The sequence below is a fragment of the Protopterus annectens genome, chromosome 12.part0 (assembly GCF_019279795.1).
Source record: "Protopterus annectens isolate FY-2018-M chromosome 12.part0, PAN1.0, whole genome shotgun sequence".
In the NCBI taxonomy this organism is placed as follows: domain Eukaryota; kingdom Metazoa; phylum Chordata; order Ceratodontiformes; family Protopteridae; genus Protopterus; species Protopterus annectens.
This window is the reverse complement of record NC_056746.1, coordinates 186,845,156-186,867,325: the sequence shown is the minus strand read 5'-3', so window position 1 is coordinate 186,867,325 and position 22,170 is coordinate 186,845,156. Positions and strand designations below refer to the sequence as shown.

At 41.8% G+C, this 22,170-nt stretch overlaps 1 protein-coding gene across 1 annotated transcript in view; it reads left to right on the top strand.

Annotated features, from left to right (window-relative positions):
* Nucleotides 1-22,170, top strand: part of NUBP2 (nucleotide binding protein 2) — a 210,267-nt gene that overhangs the window by 5,741 nt on the left and 182,356 nt on the right. Inside the window, exon 3 of the mRNA XM_044088905.1 lies at nt 18,258-18,456. Coding sequence (XP_043944840.1) covers nt 18,258-18,456 — 199 coding nt within the window. The remainder of the gene's footprint in view (nt 1-18,257; nt 18,457-22,170) is intronic.

Below are 22,170 nucleotides of genomic sequence, written 5' to 3'. Positions count from 1 at the left end.
ACTGTGTTTCTCTGGGGCCAGTCGGGGGTCGCATCTCTTTGTATTCAGAAGCCATGTCTAAATATCACACAAGGCAAGTGGGTACGAAGTTGTTACCAGAGGCTATATCATACCGTTTTCCCTTCCACCGTTTGTTCCCAAAAAGATCCCAGATGTTCCACCCAATCACAGGGATCAGGCAACTGCGGAGATCAACAAGTTGCTCTTAAAAAGAGTCATCCAGCCCGTCCCAGCAGACCAGACAGGATCCGGAACTTACTACAGGTTCTTTTTAGTCCCAAAACAAACCGGAGACTTGAGGCCAATTTTGGACCGCAGCAGATTAAATGAATCTGTGAAGAAGGACAAGTTTCGGATGGTCACACTGCAGTTGATACTCCCGTTGTTAGGGAAAGACTATTGGATGTGCTCTCTGGATCTCCAAGACGCCTACTACCATATAAAAATGGACAAGGTGTCAAGAAGATGTCTGCGCTTCTGGCTGAGAGCCAGTCATTATCAGTTTTGTGCTCTGCCCTTTGGTCTCACCACAGCCCCCAGGGTGTTCACCAAATGCATGGCAGTAGTGACAGCTCACTTGAGACGTCAGGGATTCCAGGTGTTTCCATATTTGGATGACTGGCTCCTGACTGCCCCCACCAGGCATCTACTCATCCAAAACAGGGATGCCACCATTCAACTTTGTGCTCAACTAGGGTTCTCCATAAACTGAGAAAAATCTGCATTACTGCCCTCACAATCTGATTTTTATAGGCACAGCGGTAGACACAGTGGATATGACAGTTCATCTCCCTGCCGAAAGAGCACAAAACCTCATCTCACAAGTTCAATGTCTTCTTGCTCTTCGGAAGGTCAAAACAAAATGGATTCTTCATCTTCTCGGTACGATGGCCTCAACCATTCTGTTAATACCTTTAGCCAGGTTGCACATGAAAATTCTCCAATGGCTCCTGTTTTCCCAGTGGTCATTCCAATATTTACCGCTGAGTCACCCGATCCTGCTGACGGAATCGTGCAAAAATTTTGTGTTGTCCATATTGACATCCCCTCCCTTCATTGGTGGATAGCCCCCAACAACTTGTTCACGGGAGCTCCCTTTGTGCCTGCCCAGCCCATTGCCACCGTGACCACGGATGCCTCCCAGGTCGGGTGTGGGGGCATTATCTTGGCAGGACTGTCCACGGCACATGGCAAGAACACGAGGCTCATCTGCATGTCAGTGTTCTGGAGATGAGGGCAGTGCTTCTGGCATTGCAAGCACTTCAGGACCTTCTTCCTCCAGGAACGATTGCAATACAATCTGACAACATGTTGGTTGTGTGGTACATCAACAAACAGGGCGGAACCAGATCTTACCCACCCTGTCGAGAGGCCATGCGAGTTTGGGAATGGGAGATTTCTTCCCAGCGCTTTCTGGTGGCAATGCACATTCCAGGGACAACCAACATGATAGCCGACAAGCTAAGCCGGGAAATCTTACTGCCTCACGAGTGGTCTCTTAAACTGGAAATAGTGGGACAGATTTTCAAGAGATGGGGACAGCCTTGCTGCGACCTTTTTGCCAGCCCATTCAATGCCAAGTGCAGCAGTTATTTTTCCGTAATTCCCCCTCCGAGGGAAACGCCCAGAGACGATCTGGTCTACGATTGGCCCGCAGGACTTCTATATGCCTTTCCTCCATTCCCTGTTATCCCCAAAGTGATTCAGAAAGCCAATCGGCTGGGAAGCTATTGATCCTCATTGCTCCTTACTGGCCTCGTCGGGTCCAGTTCTCCTTACTTGAGCCTCTTCTGGACGATCCTTGGATTCTGGACCCAGTTCCAGATCTATTGACCCACATGTGGGGTTCGCTACATCCCGCTCTCCACACCCTCAAATTGACAGAATGGCTGCTCCAGTTCCATCTCTAGTCAGGCTTCATGATGTTTCTTCATCAGTGTCACATATTCTCTTATCCTCGCATAAACCCTCAACCAGAAGGCTGTATGACAGTAAATGGAAAAGGTTTTCTATTTGGGCACAGAAAATGAACGTGGATCCTTACACCGCTCCCATTCCCTTGATTCTGGAATTCCTTTCGGAGCTTTTTCAGCAGGCATCTGCCATGGCCACCATCAAAGTACAATTGGTGGCAATCCCTCCAAATGCCAACCTTATGTCTCATAAGCTATGCAAGACTTTCTTGAGAGGAGCCACTTTACTGAGACCACCATTACAAGAACCTGTGGCTTCTTGGGACTTAAATTTTGTGTTGTCCAAATTGACATCCCCTCCCTTTGAACCTTCTCACTCATCTTCTTTAAAATATTTGTCTTGGAAGACTGTGTTTTTAGTAGCTGTTACATCAGCTAGACTTGTATCTGAGCTTCAAGCCCTGTCTATTAAGCCACCTTATTTAATCTTTCATAAAGACAGGGTATCTTTACGTACCAATCCTTTGTTTGTTCTACTGCCACCTTAAGTCAGTCCATTGAGCTTCCAGTTTTCTTTCCCAGTCACTGTAATGCAGCCGAATATAGTTTCCACCAGCTGGATGTTCATAGACAGCTACGTTTTTATTCGCAACGGACCAAAGAATGTCGGCAGTCAGACCAGTTATTCATTTCTTTTTCCGACTCCAGATTGGGCTTACCAAGGTGACATTTAGGTGACATTGTCTAATTGGATTTCTAGTTGCATAGCCTTTATCTACAATTCGGAGGACAGACCTTTACCCCACAGGATCAAGGCTCACTCTCTACCTCTGCAGCCTTTCAGGCCAGGGTACCACTTGATCATATCTGTGCAGCAGCTACGTGGGCTACCCCTCACACCTTTATTACTCATAAGTTGGATTTGGCATCCAGAGGTAGAGCATCCTTTGGCTCCATGGTGCACAGGAGTGTTTTCCAATGAGCCACCCAAGAATAAGCCGCTAGGGATGCTGTCCCATATGTAAAAATGAAGGTGAGATTGAACTACCTAACATAAAGAAGTTATGTACTCACCATAACGTTCCATGTTGGTAGTCCATCTCACCCTTCATTTTTACCAACCCGCCTTCCTGCCCCCATCCTGGAAGATCTGGAGGTAATAATTTAATTCTCTTGGTTGGTGACCCTTTTTAGTATTGGTTAGTTGGTTAGGGTTTTTTTTGTTTCTACCGAGCAGCAAACAAGATCTGGGGATTGCACTGGTGCACCATGGAATACCTGCTTAGCCATGAGCCAACCAGAAGTCTTCTGGCTTGAAAATCAGCCGAGTTGGAGCAGAGGATCGGCTCCGAACCCATATGTAAAAATGAGATGGACTACCAACATGGAACGTTATGGTGAGTACATAACTTCTTTTTTTGCAAACAATACATAAATTGTGTTACTAGTTTGTGCTGGTCTTATTACACAGGATAATGTAGAGGATTATGATCTCGTCTCTATCCAGCTTTCTGTTTGACACTTGGATGTCAAAAAGTTCCATTTCATTCATGAGCTGAATCTTGGCATCCATTACAAGACCACATAGTAAGGGTTATGATTTGTGAGACTCAGAAGCAATCTGATGTTTGGTACCAAGAACAAAACCAACAGCAGGTGGAGAAAATAATAAAGTGAAACACAATGACACTTGTTTTCGTTACAGAAGTAACTTCATCAGACCCTGAGTCTGATGAAGTTACTTCTGTAACGAAAACGAGTGTCATTGTGTTTCACTTGCGTTTACTGGATACAATAAAACTGAGTTTTTACTACTCGAATTTCCTTTGGATATTTATTGGCGCTTTTCTCCACCTGGTGTTGGTTTTGTTTTTCATGCATTTACTACCAGTTATAGAAGAAGAAAAGAACACAGGAACATGGAATGTTTTATTGGCTTTCAAAGCCTTGAAAACAGAAAACACAGTAGCACTGTTAGACAAGACAGCAGGTAAAAAAATGTCCCCCCTCTAAAAAAGGAACTGCATTAAAACCTGTTAGCTGCTTTGTTTATTTTATTTATTTATTTTACATTTGTTAACCAGGATTGTCTGACTGAGCAAAAGCCCTTTTTCAGCAGAGGCCCGAGGAGAAAAGCTCCAAAACATAGTTACAAAAAATACAACCGTTACAAACACAGCTAACATTATAATCATTCATAATAAAACTTGTAGAGTAGTTAACATATATATGCAGTTACAATTATCTATAAAAATGTTATGAAGAATACTGTAGCAGAAGGAAAGGAGATAGTGTTAGGTAAAAAATGATGAAGTAGACTAGTTTAAGTTGTAAAAGTTTTTTGGTATAGAGGAGAAGAAATGATGGTAAGACAGAGGAAGTTAGGGTTGTTATTTAGTGAAGGTATATTCAAGGAGGCTGAGAACAGGTACAAATCCAGTGACTTAAGTACTTTTTAGTGGCTAGTTTGAATACTTTATGATGTGAAAGTGATCTAACTTCTTGTGCGAGTTTGTTCCAAGCAATAGAGGGATGGTAGCTGTATGTAATGGCTCCTGTTTTGGACTTGGGCTTGTAAATTTGTAAAAGGTCTTGGGTGGAGCTCTTGAGTAGTCTGGATGGGATATAGTGGGAGATTATGGTGCTTAGTGCTGGACAGTAGGATGGTGAATAAATAATGGAGTGTATAATTTGGAGCCGAGAGAGGAGTAGGAGGTGTGGTAGTTCAAGCCAGTTTAGATGTTTGAGAGAGATACAGTGGTGAGATTTGTAGGTTTGCAGTGCAGAAAATCTGGCTATTTTGTGATAGGTTGATTCGAGTTTGCTAAATAAGGTGGAGTTAAGATTTGTGAGTATTTGGGAGTAGTATGTTAGGCATGGCAAAAGATAACCATGTGGGATTGTAGTTCTAGATTCAGGGGTTAGGTATTTTTTATTTCTGTAGAGAAGTCCTAGTTTTTGATGGGTTTTCCTAATACAGTTATTTATATGGAGGTCGAATTTTAGCTGATCATCGATGGTTACACCAAGGAGTTTAGTACTAGAGACAGCAACTATGAGAGTGTGATTTAGTGATTTTATTTGAAAAGTAGATTTGATATAAGTAATGGTTATGGGGAGAAAGAGTAAGAGGTTTTTTTTTTTTTTTTGGATTAAGGATGAGCTCATTATTGGTGAGCCAGGTTTCAACAGAATTGAAAGAAGACTGGGTAGCTGTTGTTCTGCCACACTTGTGTCTAAAAGTTTTGTAAAAAGAACTAACAGATTTTAAATGCGTTTTTACCTTCTGCTGCTGTCCTTTTACTGGTCAGCATGTTTTGCTGTCAGTTTCAGAACTGGAGACCTGATCTTAGCAAAGCTTTGTATTTAATAAAAGCTTAAGAAGCACATTTCTGGAGTCAGAAAGGTGCTTTAATAGGCTTTTCTTTTTTGCGAACATAATCGCAGTGTCTTAATGCACTACAGCTTCATCACAGAGTTTCTTTAATTGCTTTGTTAGGGCATCTGAGTAATGCTAAAATCAGAAGCAGGGCAAGGGCATTATTTGATAACAGTGGAGGGATGATTGGAAACCTGAGAAACAGAAGGGTGCTTCACATGTATAGCAGTGATTTCCAAGTGAAGAAAGTGGAATCATAAGCTGGATTACAGAATTGGTGCAGTGGTATCGTCTGTCCATAGAAGTTAATTTATTTCAGGGAGCACCATTTAAGTATATGCTGTGTTGGAGTGATCACTATGTTGGGGAATACCTTTTTTATTTGTTTGGCTTTTAAAGTGTTTATATGATTGAGTTACGGTCTTGTATGTTTGAGCATTTTCTTGTCATAATTTATTTTATTTTTTTTTTTTTTGCCATGTGACTTTTGTTTTAGCTGAAAAAATGTCCTTCAGTTCAGTGTTCTTACAAAGTTAATAATTAAATCAGGAAAGGCACCATGATCTTGCTTTGTGGGCTTCTGCAGTGTATTAACTCTTGGGAGTACCTAGTTCCTATTGTTTGTAGGGCTATTCAAATTTCTAGAGGCCATTTTGGTGACTCCATGCTTTGTCTAGAGTAATCACGTCTGCTACTTTCTGTTTTTTTTTCCCTTAATTTTTGTATTGATTGGCTTTCCTCCTTATAGGTCATTGTAGGAATGTTCTTAATCTAGGCTTCGTACTTGTTTTCTGGAACTGAAACATTACAACATTTTTTGCTACTGCTAGTGTGGTCCAGCTACCAGATGTTGATAGGGAGAGAAGCGATGTACACTCACATTTCCTCTCTCTGGATGACACGTAAAACAAGTAACTAAAACAGTTAAAATAGAAAGAAGGGTCTCCAGTGGGGTACTTGCTTGCTTTCGGCTTAGCTGCTGAAGCAATGAGACAAACATCTTACAGACCAAATTCAGAAAACAGAGTTCAGACTGGTGACAAAGAAGTTCTGAGGATTTGGTGCTCATACGTCACTTATGGACTTTATAGCTCGGAAGTAGCACATAGCCTAGTACCAGCCTATGAACCTATGTATCGGCCCTAGGGCCTATGCAAGCCTTGCCATAACAATTCCCTGGCTATTTCTTCCCACAATATTTACTTCTCTGGACCCCTGTCTAGCAGGGCGACTGACATGATCCCCGGGGTTTCCCATCTCCCATCCAATCATCAAGGTTCCTTTTGAAGAGGGCCAATGAGGCACTCTGCTTGACATGTATGGGGAGTCTCTGGGTCAGGAACCTATCCCTTCAGCATGTTTTGTTCATTGTGATGACAAGGTTTAGATCCCTGGAGCGTGTGGCTCTGATGGATTGGGATTTCTTTAAGTGGACCATGTCCAACAGCTCAGGGTTTGACATGGCTTTGTATGTTAAGCAGAGATCGCCTGTGAGTAGACGATATGCCACAGAGTATAGCTGGAGTTTTTTTAGTCTATCAGCATATGGCATCTGCTTTAGGCCTGTGATTCTTTTAGTGAGGTATTTCTGTGGCCTTTCCAGCTGTTGCAGATTTCTTGTGAGGTACATACCAAACTGGGCATTATACTCTATAATGGGTCTAATGAGGGATGAGTACAGTGGGACAATGACCTCCTTTTTTCTGGATGAAAAGCCCTTAGTGATGAGGTGTGCCACATGGAAGGATTTCCTGACTGTTGTGGCGATGTGGTTATCAAAAGTGAGACCACTGTCCACCTGTGTCCCTAAGTCTCTCATCGCACTTTCGATGTTTAGTGTCCTGCCACCTATGTGGTAATTCATGGGTACATGTTTTTTTCCAGAGGGGATAACTATACATTTCTTGGCATTAAGCTTGAGCCCATGGTTCTAGCACCAGGATTCTGTTTCTGTAAGGCCCTTTTGTAGAATATCCACATCATTTTGGGATTCAATAATGGCTCCCAGTTTGCAGTCATCTGCGAACTTTGTTAGCCAGAGTCCCTTAGTGTTGGCCTGTACTTCAGAGAAGTAAATGCTAAGCAAGAGTGGTCCCAGGACTCAACCCTGAGGTACTCCACTTGCCTGGAGCTGGATTTGGAGTCGGCTACTTTTACAGTCTCAGTTCTGTCAGTAAGCCAGTTGGCAACCCATTGAGTGATGTAGGGATTTATGCCCAGCATAATAAGTTTATCTATGATTCCAGAGTGGGGGATAGTGTCGAAGGCCTTGGCGCGGTCCAGATGGGCTTTGTGGACCGCCTTACCCTCGTCCACAGCTCTGGAGACTGATTCAAAAAAGTCAATCAAATTCAGGAGACAAGATTAGCCCTTCACAAACCCAAACTGGGTGGGGTCCAGTGTTTGAAGGTTGCCAATGTCTTTGTTTATAAGTTCCATGATAATGCGTTCCATGCCCTTGCAGATCAGGCTTGTCAGACTGATGGGACGGTAGTTCCCGGGACCCAAGGCGGATCCTCCCTTGTGGAGCGAGATAACTGTAGCTGTGCGCCCCTCAGTGGGCACGAAGTCTGAGGTGAGGCTATGATTAAACATGGCACTTAGGTGAGGTGCCAGTTAATTTTGTATTTCATGTAGTACACAGCCTGGGATGTCATCTGGTCCCATGGACGCTGTATTCTTAGCTTTTGCGAGTGCGGTTTCTACTTGTGTGGCCATGATTACCGGAATTTGGGAATTTTTTTGGTATTGAGATGGGCCCTTTAGGGGGTGAGGGGGGGGTGAAGTTGGCACTAAATCAATCTGCCAGGATATTGGCAATATCCTTGGGATCAGTATATTTAATGCCATTCTGTTGTAGCTCAGAGCAGATCTGAGCATTGCCATTTAGATTCTTGACACAATTATAGAATGCCTTGTGGTTGTCTTTGGAATCTTTGGCAATTTTATTTTCGTAACTAGCTTTTGAGGATTTTATGAGGGATCTCAGCTTCTTACTGAGGCTGGTGAGGGAGTTTTTTGCATCCTGGGATTTTCCTCTTTTCTGCAACAGTTTCTTCCTTCTGTTGTATAGTTTGTTTATAGCAGAGGACCACCAGATTGGCTTACTTTTTTTGGAGAAGAGCATCTTGGTTCTATTTGGGATGGCACGATTCATGCATGAGTGGATGTGCTCATACAGTGCCTTAGTGTAGGATTCTGCAGTCGAACTTCCAGATCCCGTCTGCATGGGTGTCGTGAAGTTTGTCACTTCTGACTTCAGTAGCATGAAGTTGGCTTTGGAGAAGTTTTTTAAGGAGGTTTCCTTACTGGGGGGTGGGGGTGGTAATGTGGATGTCAAGGGTGATTTGCTTAATATCAGACCTGACCAATGATTGGGTGACCACTGGTGTGGAGCATCTATCTCCCATGTTGGTAATGACCAGGTCTAGGATATTGGAGCCCCTGGTGGGACAATGGATTAGTTGATCCAGGGCGTTGGAATTTATGAATCCCAAGAACCGTTGGGAAAAGGAGTTGGTACCCGAGTAGTTTTCCCAGTTAATGGCAGGGTAGTTGAAATCACCCAGTATTAGGGTGTTTGGCTGTATCTTAATATTTTCCAGTAAGTTTAGAAAGGTGTAGTGAAAATCTTGGGGCATGGTGGGGGATCTGTAGCAAGCTACAATTTGGATTGCAGTCTTACCTAGTGTTAGTTGCACCTGGAGAATTTCAGATTCATTGTGTTGGGCAACTATCCTGGAGGTGTAAATATCCTTGGTGAATATGGACACTCCTCCACCTTTAGTGTTGATGGTATACGGGACTTAGAAAGGCCTACGGCTTTATGCTGGTTGAACGTATGATTATCCTTAGCAGGATATCCCTTTTGTAGGGAATACCGCAGCAGTGAAAAGTAGTACATATACTGTTCAGGTATGATTTTACACAACTGTGCATACTTCTGGTTATTTCCTAATTTCACTTTGGTGCTAGTCTTCCTCATCATCTCAACCACACAACATTGGTCTCTGGTTCAAATGCATAGTATTTCTGAGTTTTTTAGTTGGCTCTTGATCTTTTTTCTTTTGCTCTATCAGTTTTTTTTTTTTGAGCAATGTAAAAGGTTTTACTGCCAAGTCTTCTCTGTAGGCTTTGTTAATGTCAGAAAAATGAGAAGCGGAGTCCCCTTCACCTTGCTGACTTAACTGTTTGCTGGATAAACTCTACGTCTTTCTTAGGCTGTTCTGTTTACAAGAATGTTTCCGGTCCTCCAGCAAAAGTATTTTAAAGTCAGCTGATTATAGCAACTTGAATCACACACTTGCCTCTCATTGTCCCCTGATTGCAGTGATTAATCATTTTCCACGAACACACTGGTGTCGCCAGTGTTTACACTTTCTTCCATTCTAATCCAGTTTTGTTGGGGGCAGCTCTTTGTGCTGGAATGACTGCATCTTTACTAATTTAGGTCTTTGCTTGCTTCTTGTGACCAAATTTGGAGCATACAGATGGTGTGCCCTTTCAATTAACAAATCCTGCTGTGGAATACCAGTTCAATAGCTTATTTGTAGTTGAGATTAATGCAGTCTGTTCCCTTTGGTTTCTCTAAGGTAACAGAAAATCTTAGTTTTTTTTCTGTGCTCTGCCTTATAACTCTGCTGTGGTTGTTTTTTATTTTTTTTTTTTTTAATAACAATTCTTCTTTTGAAGCCTCATATTCAGCCAGTCTTTTCTTTGTTTCACTCTGGTTTCTGCATTTTTGTCAGATTATCTGAATAGCTACTTTATTTTTTTCTGTTCTTTTAAGTATTTTTATCATTTAATTTGATATATTCCTCCAGTGACTCATTTTAAACACCTCTGAATGCATCTGATTTATTTTTCCTCTAAATTATTGGAACACATCTCCTCTACCAAAACCCCGTAAGCTGCTTTTTGCCAAACAGCTGCAAGACTCTTCCCTAGAAGAGTTTTATTTTGTATTTCTCGTTACGTAGTTGATTTTATTTACTTTCTTCATTTTCTTCTTTACTGATATCCATGCAGTGTATTGACTAGCTAGTAACTGAATTTTACCCAAACTGTGAGGTTTTACTGACATTTTTATTCCACTTTTCTTTTTTGAACTGGGAGAGCTCTAATCAACCAAGTTTCAGAGTGTAGCCATCTTGAAATCAACTTGCTCCCACTCTAAGCGTAATATTGTTAGTTTATTATCTTTTTGTCGTTATCACTTCACATTACATGCCTTGCAGTCGATTTGTATTCATTTTCACAAGTTGCAGAAGCTTCCTCTGTAGGCAGTGACTTTAATATGCAATATTTTCTTTTACATGCCATATATTCACTTTATGTTCTCTCCAGTCATTGTTATGCCCCTGTTTTGACTAATATGTTGTACTTTTCCATGAAGCTGTATAACCTATAAAACTTATTGACCCAAGTGGTATATTTCCAGTAGCATAGCTAGAGTGGGGGTAGAGGGACAGCTGCCCTAGGTGCAGAGTGTAGGGGGTGCAATCAGCCGATCTCTTTTTATTGCAATACTGGATTTTAAAAGTCGGTATTGCATTTGCAGTCAAACCTGAGCTCTGTAGCACTTCGTGTGTGGTCTAAATTGCAGTAAAGCAGTTTGCTACCGTTTTAAACATTAAAAAAAAACTCTTTTTAACTAAAACCTGTTTTAGTCAGGCTATAAACAGTAGCAACTGTAGCAAACAGTTTGCTTCAGCTTAAAAGAAAAAAGTATGTTTTTAATTATGTTGAAGGAGGGTGGGGGCAAGGCACAGAAACAGGACCTGAATGGCTGGGGCAGTCAGGAGGGTGGAGGCATGTTGTGCATCTGGCTACCTGGCTGGTGTAACAGTAGAAGAAACGTCCTGTCTAATAAGCCAGTCGCTTGCAATGTAGTGATCGGCTTATGACAGTGAAGTCCTTTTTTGTTCTTATTGCTCTTCACTTGAAGAGCTGAGGTGGTGGGATGCTGGTTATGCTTCTGTATATTTCCATCATGTTAGTCAGTCACATTTGTTTTCAGTCTTACCATACAATATCATACACATCTTTGGCCTCAAATCACCTCAGCCATTTGTCAGAAAACTTTCTAGGGTATGGGAGACCACGTTCATTCATTCTTTGTTTACTTATTTAGTATAATCATTATTGACCAAAAAGAAATGTTAGACGAAATCTGGCATATATATTCACTTCACCAAACCTACCAGATATTTTTCCTTTTACTGTTGTAATAAATTTGATGTGCCTACCTGACCAAATTAACACTGGTTTATACTTGTTAGTATCCACAGTGGATCGAAGTTGGGTAAATTCTTCTTTCAAGTTAGCTTTCCCAAAGTCTCATCTTAGACTTACTCCTGAATCAGTAGTTGTTAGTCCAGTAATCACTGTCCGCTTATTGATATTTCTAGCTCTATATCCAGCTTTCATCTTATTGGATTAATACACTAGCTCTATATCCAGCTTTCATCTTATTGGATTAATACACTTAAATATTTGGTTATTTTATCCATTATTGCATATTAGTGTCCTACATCTCCGTTTTGTTTTAATTAGTCTAAACATTCATAGATCATTAAAGAATGCCTCACTGGTTAATTCACCAGCATCTTGCATATTGTGATTCACAGTTTGCATTGATATTTCAGTATATTTGCTCTTCTTCAAAATTAACTCATTAGAATAGTTCAACATGTATCGAAATTCCAGTTAAAACGTAGTGTTTAACTTTCCTTTTACTCTAATCAGTTTGCAAATGTTAATTTCTCATTTGTCTGAATTCTGTACACTCCCCTATCTGTCAGACCTGCAGTATATATAACAGCTTGAATATGCAAATGGGAGTAAATAATCTGTTCTCTGTAACAAAATGATATTTATTGAACATGCAGACTTTTTTCAGAGGCGCAACAAATGCTCTTTTAAAGTCCTCTAAATACCGTAGCTCAACTTTATCATCTTTGTGCACTCTTGGGGTATGGAAACATTCCTGATTTTGTGGTTTTATATATATATATATATATTCTGATTTCCCCAATTTGCTACCATTGTCACTGTCTTTTCTGTGTTTTGTTTCCTCCCATGTGCCTTCAGTTTTGTATTCCATTTCCCTATCTTTTGCTGAAGTTCTTGCTTAGCGTCTGCCCATAATGCCACATTGTCTGCATACAGCAACTTTGTTGATCTGTCCCCTCTGACTTGTTTGCTAATGTAATCCATCACCAGTATGAATAGCAGTGGGCTCAGAGCTGAACCCTGGTGCACACCCAAATCTGCTTTCTTGGGACATTGTCATATGCTTTCTCCAAGTCTAGGAATGCCCAGTTGGACTCTTTCCTCATCTCTAGCTTCTTCTCAACTATCTGTCTCACTGCAAACATCGGGTCAGTTGTGCTGCATCTTGATCTGAATCCGAACTGCTCATCTCCCATCTTACGTTCTACTACTCTGCAAATCCATTTATCAATCACCCTCTCCAGAACTTTCATGCAATGTGGCAGGAGTTTGATGCCTCTGTACTACCCACAGTTATGGATGTCCCCTTTGTTCTTATACACTGGCATGAGTATGCTTATTCTCCAGTCATCTAGGATATGCCTTTCTCTCCACACTGTTATGAGTATCCCCAGGAGCCATTTCTCCGCTATCTCACCCAGCATCTTTATCATATCTGCTGTGACCTCATCTGAGCCTGCTGCTTTCCCTGACTTCATTTTCTTTAATGCTATTCTTATGTCTTCTAGGGTGGGCTCTTCTTCTCTAATCTTAGGCTGTGTTTGGGACAGTACATCTTGTTTGGGCTTTTCATTCAGAAGCTACTGGAAATGCTCCTTCTTTCTGCCTTTGATTCCTGTGGACTGGTGAGCAGGTTGTTGCTTGCACCCCTTAAGAAGGGTGTCTGACTGTCTTCTTTATCTTTCTGTCTTTGCTTTGCAGCCTGATATAGCTTCTTTGTGCCGACTACTGAGTCACTTTCCAGAAGTTGGAGTGGCTCTGATGCCTGTTCTTTGCTATTGCAACTCCTTTCTTAGCCAACCAGTATTTCTTCCTAGCCTGGTCGGTCTTTTCTATCTCCCACTTTTATCTGCACTCCTTTCTTTTGATGACTTCCTGGACTTCTGCATTCCACCACCAGCTTTCCTTGTGTACCTTATTTCCATATATGGCTCGGCCACATATGTGTTCTGTAGTCCTAACACATTTTGTTTTTGAGCCACTGCCATTTTTCTTCAACTCCATCAATTTCATCCTCCTCTTGAGGTGCTAGAGCCCTGAGTAATTCCTTGAACTGTACTTTCTTTCCAGTCAACTTCCAAGTCTTCATCCTGGTCTCTGTTGACCTTAAAGCCTTCTCTGACCACTGCTTGCAGCTGATTGTGGCAACCAGTGGTTTATGCTGTGGGCCGACTGTTTCACTGGAGATAACTTTGCAATCATCGATTTCTACCTCACTGCCCTTATCTTACTATGAAGAAGTCTACCTGAGTTGCATGTTGGCCACTCTTGTATGGGATCTTGTGACTGTCTCTTTCTGAACCATGTGTTGGCTAATATCATGCCATACGTTGGACATAAGTCTAGAATGGCCTCTCCTTTATTCCTGTTGCCCCACCCATGTGGACCCAGGCAGTCTTCATACCTTGTTCTCTCTGTCCCGATATGTGCATTCAAGTCACCCATTGTCAACACCAATTCATGTTGTCTTGCTTTATCTAGTAGGTCCTGCAACTGCTGTCTGAATGCACTCTCTTTTTTTCTTTCCTCACTATCACAACCCTGCTGTGAGGCATAGGTTGAGATTGAGTACTATCCTATCATGACACCGGAGTCTGATTGATTGCCATGAGTCTGTCACTAATTCTGATGATATTCCTCACAGCCTTCTGAAGCTTCTCTCACCACAATTCCCACACCATTTCTAGCTTGTCCTTCTGGGTAGTAGAGTCTGGATTCCAAGCCAAGTGGCTTTGCTGCACTGCCCTTCCATCTTGTGTCATGGATACCTAGGATGTCCAGCCTCCTCCATTTCATCATATCATCCACTTCCAGACTGCATCCTGTCATGGACCTACATTAAGTGCAGCAATTCTTGGTTCATGTTTTATTGGTTTTACATCCAGCTTTCGCTCAACACAGCTATCCCAGGTAACCCAGGCTGGGCAACTAGACACTGTCTGGCCAGTAACTTATTGACCCAGGGTTGCTGGGCTTTATGGCAGGCACACACTGCACTGGCCATTAGGGGGCACATACACCCCTTCCACCATCAGCATGGGTCCCTGGCGTAAGTTGGAGTAGGCCAGGTCCTCAACCCAGTTATCCTCAGTAACTACTCATGCCCATTTTGGCAACTTTAGTCAACATGACCGAACCACCTACAGTCATATTTTACACCATTGAGTGGCTAGCCCTGCCACTACGTGCAGTCTGTGATTTGTGTGCTCATATCTTGAGGATACTGTGCCCCACAGTAGATGCCCAAAGCAGTTGGTCTGTACAACTCTTCCTCCCTTTCAGGCACCATGTAGAGTCTGTGCTGCTGCCCACAGCTCCATTCATTGGTGAGTTTGAGATGGAAACACTTGACATGCTTTTTTGACGTGGGAGGAACCCCAAAGAGAGACAGGGGGAACATGCAAACCCCAAACAGGTATTGGCTGGAGGTCAGAATCAAACTTTGTACCTTGTGTATAGGAGGAGAAGACCTTAACCATTATGCCAACTGTCTGACTGGGCACAAGTCTCAGGGAGAAAATATTTTTAAATTTGTAAATAAAAATTTGATAGCATTAGTGATAAATGCTTTTGATACAGTAAATTAAAAGAGGAAAATATTGGTTATTGAATAACTGTATGCAAGTGCAGGTATACTTTTCTCATCCAAATAATAAGCTTGTACAGTGTAATGGTTTAGGTATTCTGTACATAAGGCATAAAACATTGTATTTTTTTAAATATATATATATATATATATATATATATATATATATATAATGTGTGTGTGTGTATATATGTATATATCTATATAGTAATATGTGGTTAACCATTGCTGTATTCTTCATCTGTCTTAAAACTTAAAGTACTTGAATGTGAAACTAAACCTATACCTAGTTCTAATTTGCATATATTGTGATGATTTTAATGTCCGTTCTAAAAGTGGTCAAAATTCTTAGAGCTACATTACAAATAATCTAAGATGTAATCCTGTGTAGGTAAGTGGCTGATAGGTCAACATAACCATTTCTCAATCCACTGGGTAATTTAACTAAACACACTTTTGACGGACCTTGTCCTAATGACAACCAGTGTAAATTTCAGCAGTCTTTTTACAGGTGTCACATGCATAAATAGATGTTTTTTCTCACTTAAATCTGTTCTGTCCTACCATTCATCCTTTGCTTCTCAACAACCTCAACATTTGTCATTTTGTCTTTCAGTATCATTCTCATCCCACAGTTCTGATTAGTCTTAAAGGTTTTCTTTTTTTTTTTTTTTTTTTTTTGTTTTATCAATTGCTTCCTGCAGGCGCTTAAAGGTTAGCACTTTCCATCCCAGAATATGAACCAGGATGGCAGGGAAAGAAATTTCACCTTTCTTTGCTTGCACTCCTTTAGTACTTCCACAGGCTGTAAATAGTTCTTCAGCACAAACTCAAATGTTAAACTGAGTTACTATGTGCCCGAGTTTTGTAGTGGCTCAAGTGGATGTAATGGATCCCACAGCACTTCTCAAAAATGTTGGGTAATTTCCACTGTGCCCTAGCCAAACTACAACAACTTCGGTCTCTCTGAATAGATGGCACTGGCCTAATGGGACTAACCTAGGCAACAAAGGATAAATAAATAAACAAAACAAGTAATGAAACAATCATGCTGTACAAATACTGGCTCCCACACTACTGGCAGGTTCTGCTTGGCTGCCATATTTTCCACAGCGTTTCTTCTATCAGTAGTGGTCTTGACTTTTCCATATTTAATTTACAACTAAGGCATATATATGTTTTACCTTAGCCATCCCTAACACATCCTTTGTGAATTCAGTCCACTCCTCCATGCAGTGTCTTTACATATTGCACAGAGTCATTCATTCCCTTGTTTTCTCTAACTCTATACGTAGTCTTACATTTTGCTTTTTTGATTTGTCCTCCATTCCAGTCAAACACTGCTCATGTGTGTCCCATTTGAATTGTGAGTATTTGTTGCTTAACAGGCTCCAGGGTAGCTATAATCATTCTTTTTATATATTCTTCAAATAATCCAGTAAAGTCCCACAACTCTGTTCTGGTAATCTCCAGGCTATTTCTGTCCTTGGCCACATTCAGTATCAACACCTTTTTCTTTTCTTTAGCCACAGGTAATTAAATACCATGGCTGTCCTGTGTGACTCGACTGACTTCTTCCTTATTGTAGTCTAATTCCACCATGCAACCCATTTCTTCCATTATTGGTCAATTAAACATCACCTTCAGACAACTGTAAACAAAAAGCTGCATTGAAGAAGTGTTTTTTTAACTTCTGCTGATGCAGAGACTCTGAGGAAACCAGTGTCCTTCAGTACTGTGCATGAGTCTTCAACTGATATTGCAAGAATACATCAGTTGATCTACCTTCACTTTATCCAGCTTCTACTGTTGGAGAAATCTGTAAATCAGGCACATGTTTATGCATAAATAACAACACAGACAGCAGATCTTCATTGTTTTCTTGATTTGCAAGAAGTTCCACCATTTGGGGCTTGTGTCCCCAAGCGTGGGAGCTGCTGCCAAAATATGCAACGTTCCGATAGTTGAGAGGGTGAACTGTGGAGGGTCAATGAAAAAATGTTATAGATCCACTGATACAGTAATATTTAGTTTTCATTTCTTTCACATGTTTCTGGCTAAAGGGCAGGTCTAGGAAGCAAGCTCTCATGCTTGAGATTTTATTCAAGCATTTTTATTAAAACCCCAGATTTGTAACACTGCTTATTGGGAACTGATTGTACCCGTAACTGTTTGAGATTACTTAAATTAAGGATTGAGTTTTGCTGAGCTAGCATTATACATTTTCTGTTTATTAGTAACCGTGCAATGCTCAAAGATAAGTAAATATACAGCAGCAGATAGTGCTGTTACCTTTATTACTACTACTGCATTGAAGACTCCTGGACGTTATGCTGACGAGAGTGAATTTCTACACTATAGTGTTTTTTCATACTGTCATTAAAAAGACCCCTATCACATTAGAAGTTACCTAGCAATACTGTATACCCATCTTTGATTGGAGCCAACCTAGATTTATTTAATGTCATGTTCCAGAAATGAATTGCTGCATGTGTAGTTTTTTTTTCTTTTGATGTAAGATTGTGATTTGGGATTTTGTACCGTTTTTCTTTGGTATGATGACCTGTTGCATTAGAATTGGATATGGTTGGTGTTTGTTTACTTCCTGCAGTTAACTTCTGCTGGTTGAAAAATATATGATGGGCTGGAGAATTTTACACTTTGGACAGTTCAGCAAACACTTTTTGGAGAAAATGACAGTTGGTCAGAAATTGATCGCTGTTATAGTGGGGACTGTACTGATTTTTTTTCCCTTCTATGCATAGTACAGTGATCCTAAAGCTCTAATTGTAACAAGGATGCATGGATATCTGATGAGGAGGGACTTTGCTACTCATAAGAAAACTAGTTATTTGCAGTTTCATTTAAATGCTTTTTTGTGTGACTGCATTCGATGGTGTTTTTAGAGAATGGTCCCATCCTGACTAGTGTGCCTAAAACTGGTAGTCATGGCTTGTATCTGCTTCAGCCATCAAGTGTTTCAACCATTTCCAGAAAAATATTGTTTGAGACATTAATGCTATATTTTAGTTGTATAGTACTTGCAGGTTCGCTGTGCTGATCAATTCTTGTCTTTCTTGTTTTCATTCAGCTGCCATGTTTTATTGTGCTTTTGTCTGACTTGCTTTCTTTATGCTTTGAATAGGTTGGAATCCTGGATGTTGACCTTTGTGGCCCTAGCATTCCTCGTATGCTGAATGCACAAAACAAAGATGTTCATCAGTGTGATGCTGGCTGGGTTCCTGTCTTTGTGGACAAAGAGAAGACCATCTCATTAATGTCTATAGGATTTCTTCTAGAAAACTCTGATGATGCTGTGGTATGGAGAGGACCTAAGAAAAATGGTAAATGGAAAAAGTAAATGGCAGATTGTGTTTCTTTATGCAGTAATTATTTTGAATTAATTGGTAGACTTTCTAAAAAGTAAATTACTTGGTATTTTTGAAGGTAAAATAAAGTGTTTTACTTGATGTTCTTCGTGTTTCACTGTTGCAGTCATAACTGTAGGGTGTTCCTGCCGGCAGGCAGCCCGAGGTCGGCCAGAATCCCAAAGTCTGGGTCCGGCGTCGGCTGTTCCAGCAAGTACCCTGACGTCAGAGCGCAGAGGTACAAAGCTGACAGCCGACGCCATCTTCTCCAGTCTTTCTTGCCGTGCAGTGGAAAGCAGCTCGCAAGTCGTTGGTTGGCGCATTCAGAACAACGTGCTTTGATTTCGGTCCAAAGTTTTTAACTTCTCTTCTCAAGCTAAGTACCCCGTTGGGGAAACCTATTTCTTGCTCCTCCGATGTCAGAAAAAGTTAATAATTGTATATCGTGTGGAAAACAAATACCTCATAAAGATTTCCACTCTTACTGTCTACCTTGCTTAGGCCCTGACCACGACGTTTCTTGCTGTCGGTTCTGTGCAGGTTTAATTCTCGCACTATCAAGCGTAGGTACGATTGGGCCTTGAACTATTTCGGTAGACGATTTAACTATAGGATGTCGTCGGATACTTTACCGACAACCGGAATTCAAAAGAAACGCAAGGACAAGGATAGGCCTCCGAGGTCCAAACAGGATTCTTCGCAGCCGGAGCCAGCATCGGGTTCGGCGGTCGTCAGTGAGGCGCTTTTGCAGCCCCTGTCGTCCGCCACTTCTGAACCGATGGCCGACACTGACTCCCATGGGGAGCCATCTAGGCCTAATATTTTATCTGCTGCAGGACCTTCGGACGTCGCTCCTTCAGATGGGTCCGGAACCGCTGTGCAGGTACCGGCTTCTGAGGGAGTTTTCAGGCCTTCACATATAACTATTTCAACAAAGGCAAAGACAAAAACTCCTGTAAAACCTAGGGTTTCTTCTCAAGCTGCTTCGGATTCAGCTCCCAAGTCCCAGAAGCAATTACTACGGATGGCTGAGGATTTACTTACAATGATTAGGGGTTCTCACCCTCCGCCTGAAAAAAGGCCTAGACAGGATTTACCTTATGATTCCTCTGATCAGGCTTCTGTGTCTTCTGTCTCTTCCTCTGACCAGGATTACTCTTTTCCTCCTTATGAGGATTCGGATGCAGAGGACTCTTTTCCCTCTGCTTCTCCCCCTGAAGATTTCTCTTTTGGGGAAACCTTACATGAGATGAGAGAGCATTTTCATTGGGAAGGTCAGGATTATTCTGCCTCCAAGAAGAGGCTCAGAGAATTTCTCCTTCTCCCTCAACACAGACCTTTGGCTATTCCTCCTGTACTTGATATTGTGGATGATGCTTTCTCTGAAGCTAACCTGAATCCTGATTCCTTGCCGCCTGCTCCTTCTAAGCCTGATAGATTTTACAGAGTCCCTGATTCCCATCAATTCTTATTTAAGAACCCTTGTGCAGATCCTGAAACTATTTCTCAGGGTTCTAAAGCTGCTAAGGTCGCATCTAAAAATCCCATGCCCTCTGAAAAGGATTCTCGTGCCTTGGATAGGTGGGGCAAAAAGGTTTATACTTCTGCTACTCTTTCTATTAGAGCTTTAAATTGCCAGTTTCATATGTTCAAGTATCAGCAATTTCTTTTGTCTGTTTTAAAGCAAAGGCTTTCTACCTTTCCTGCATGTGCAGAGGACAAGGAATTACAGGATGTTTTGCATGCAACTGAACAAGTTGGCAAACATAGTTTACATTGTGGTTTTGATGCCTTGGAAGCTTCCTGTAGGGCCGCAGCCTCTGGTACTGTTATCGGGAGACATGCTTGGCTTCGGGAGCAGAATTTACCTGAGCAGGTTAAGGCGAAACTGTTAGATGCCCCTGTTCAACATGATGTTTTATTTGGATCCAAGGCTGAGGAGGTTATTAAAAAGATGGAGGAAAAAGCAAAATCTATGCAGACTGTCAAAGATTTTTTACAAGTTCAGCTTCCTAGATTTTCTAGGAATTTGCCCTCCAAAAATTGGTCCTTTCCCACTTCTGACAGGCCTCAAAGGGGAAGATATAGACGGTCTAGAGGCCGGGCGCAGACACAGGCCTCTTATAGGTCCAGACAGTGGACTGCTTCTTCACCTAGAAGGGGAGAAGACAGACCTCAATCACAAAGGAAGCAGACCCAATGACTCCCTCTGTTGGGCTACAGGTCCTTCTTGCCTGGAAGCTCCTCTCGGAGGAAAACTATCTCTTTTTACCAAAATTGGACGCATATAACCCAGGACAAATGGGTTTTGGATGTGATTTTAAAAGGCTACAAATTCCACTTTCATACTCTGCCAAGGTCTTACGGTTGGCCAGATCTGCCAAAACATCAATGGTCAGAGGCCTTAAATCAGGTGGACGCTTTATTGGCCATGAGAGACATAGAACCTGTTCCACACCCAGAGATGGGAAAGGGTTTTTATTCAAGACTATTCCTGGTCCCAAGAAAACAGAATGCATGGAGACCTATTCTGGACCTCTCAGTATTAAATACTTTTCTGGAGATTCCAAAATTCAAGATGCTTACCCTGCAACAACTTCTTCCCATGCTCGCCCAGGATGCTTGGATGGTGACATTGGGCCTGAAGGAGGCCTACTTACACATTCCCATCAGACAGCAACGCAGAAAATACCTCAGATTCAAGGCAGGCTCGAGACACTTTCAATTCTCTGCACTGCCCTTTGGCTTATCTACTGCGCCCAGAGTCTTTACCAAGTGCCTGGCTCCAGTAGTTGCTTATTGCAGACTCCAAGGGATTCAAATGTACCCCTATCTGGGTGACTGCCTTATTCAGGCGGACAGCAAGGATCTTTTACTTCAACATCTACAGTTTGTTCAGCGTCTCCTCCTACTACTGGGATTTTCAGTGAACACAAAGTCACATTTGATCCCCTCTCAACAAATGATCTTTTTGGGTGCTCTTCTAAACACAAGCTTGCAAAAGGCCTTCCTGACCCCAGAAAAACAAGTACATCTGGCATCAATTTTCAAAACCTTGGCTACTTTGACTCAGCTCACTGCAAGGAAATTCCTGCAGGCTTTGGGCTACATGGCTTCTTGCATCCTGTTGATTCCAAATGCAAGGCTTCATATGAGAAAACTTCAATGGTACCTAAAGAGTGTATGGTCTCAGCATTACCACAGCCTGGATACAATGATACCTCTGATTCCCTGCCTCCAAAAAGAGTTCCTTTGGTGGTCCAGGACTTGTGCTTTAAATGAAGGAAACCCCTTTCGTCTGCCTCAGCCTTTTCAGATCATGACCACAGACACTTCGGATTACGCTTGGGGAGCTCATTTTCTAGACAACTGCCAGCAGGGCTCTTGGTCAAAGAAACATCTTCACTGGCACATCAACCTGAAGGTAATGTTGGCAGTCCAACATGCTCTGCTAGCCTTCCAGAAACTTTTTGCAACCAGGACATCATCTGATTCATACAGACAATACCACAGTCATGTGGTACATAAACAAGCAGGGGGGCTCCCACTCTTACCCCCTTTGCAGACTAGCCATGAGTCTATGGGACACAGCTCTATCTCTGAATCTACATCTTCAAGCTCAGTTCATCCCAGGAAAACAAAATCTCTTAGCAGACAGCCTAAGCAGAAATCTTTTGGATCCCCACAAAT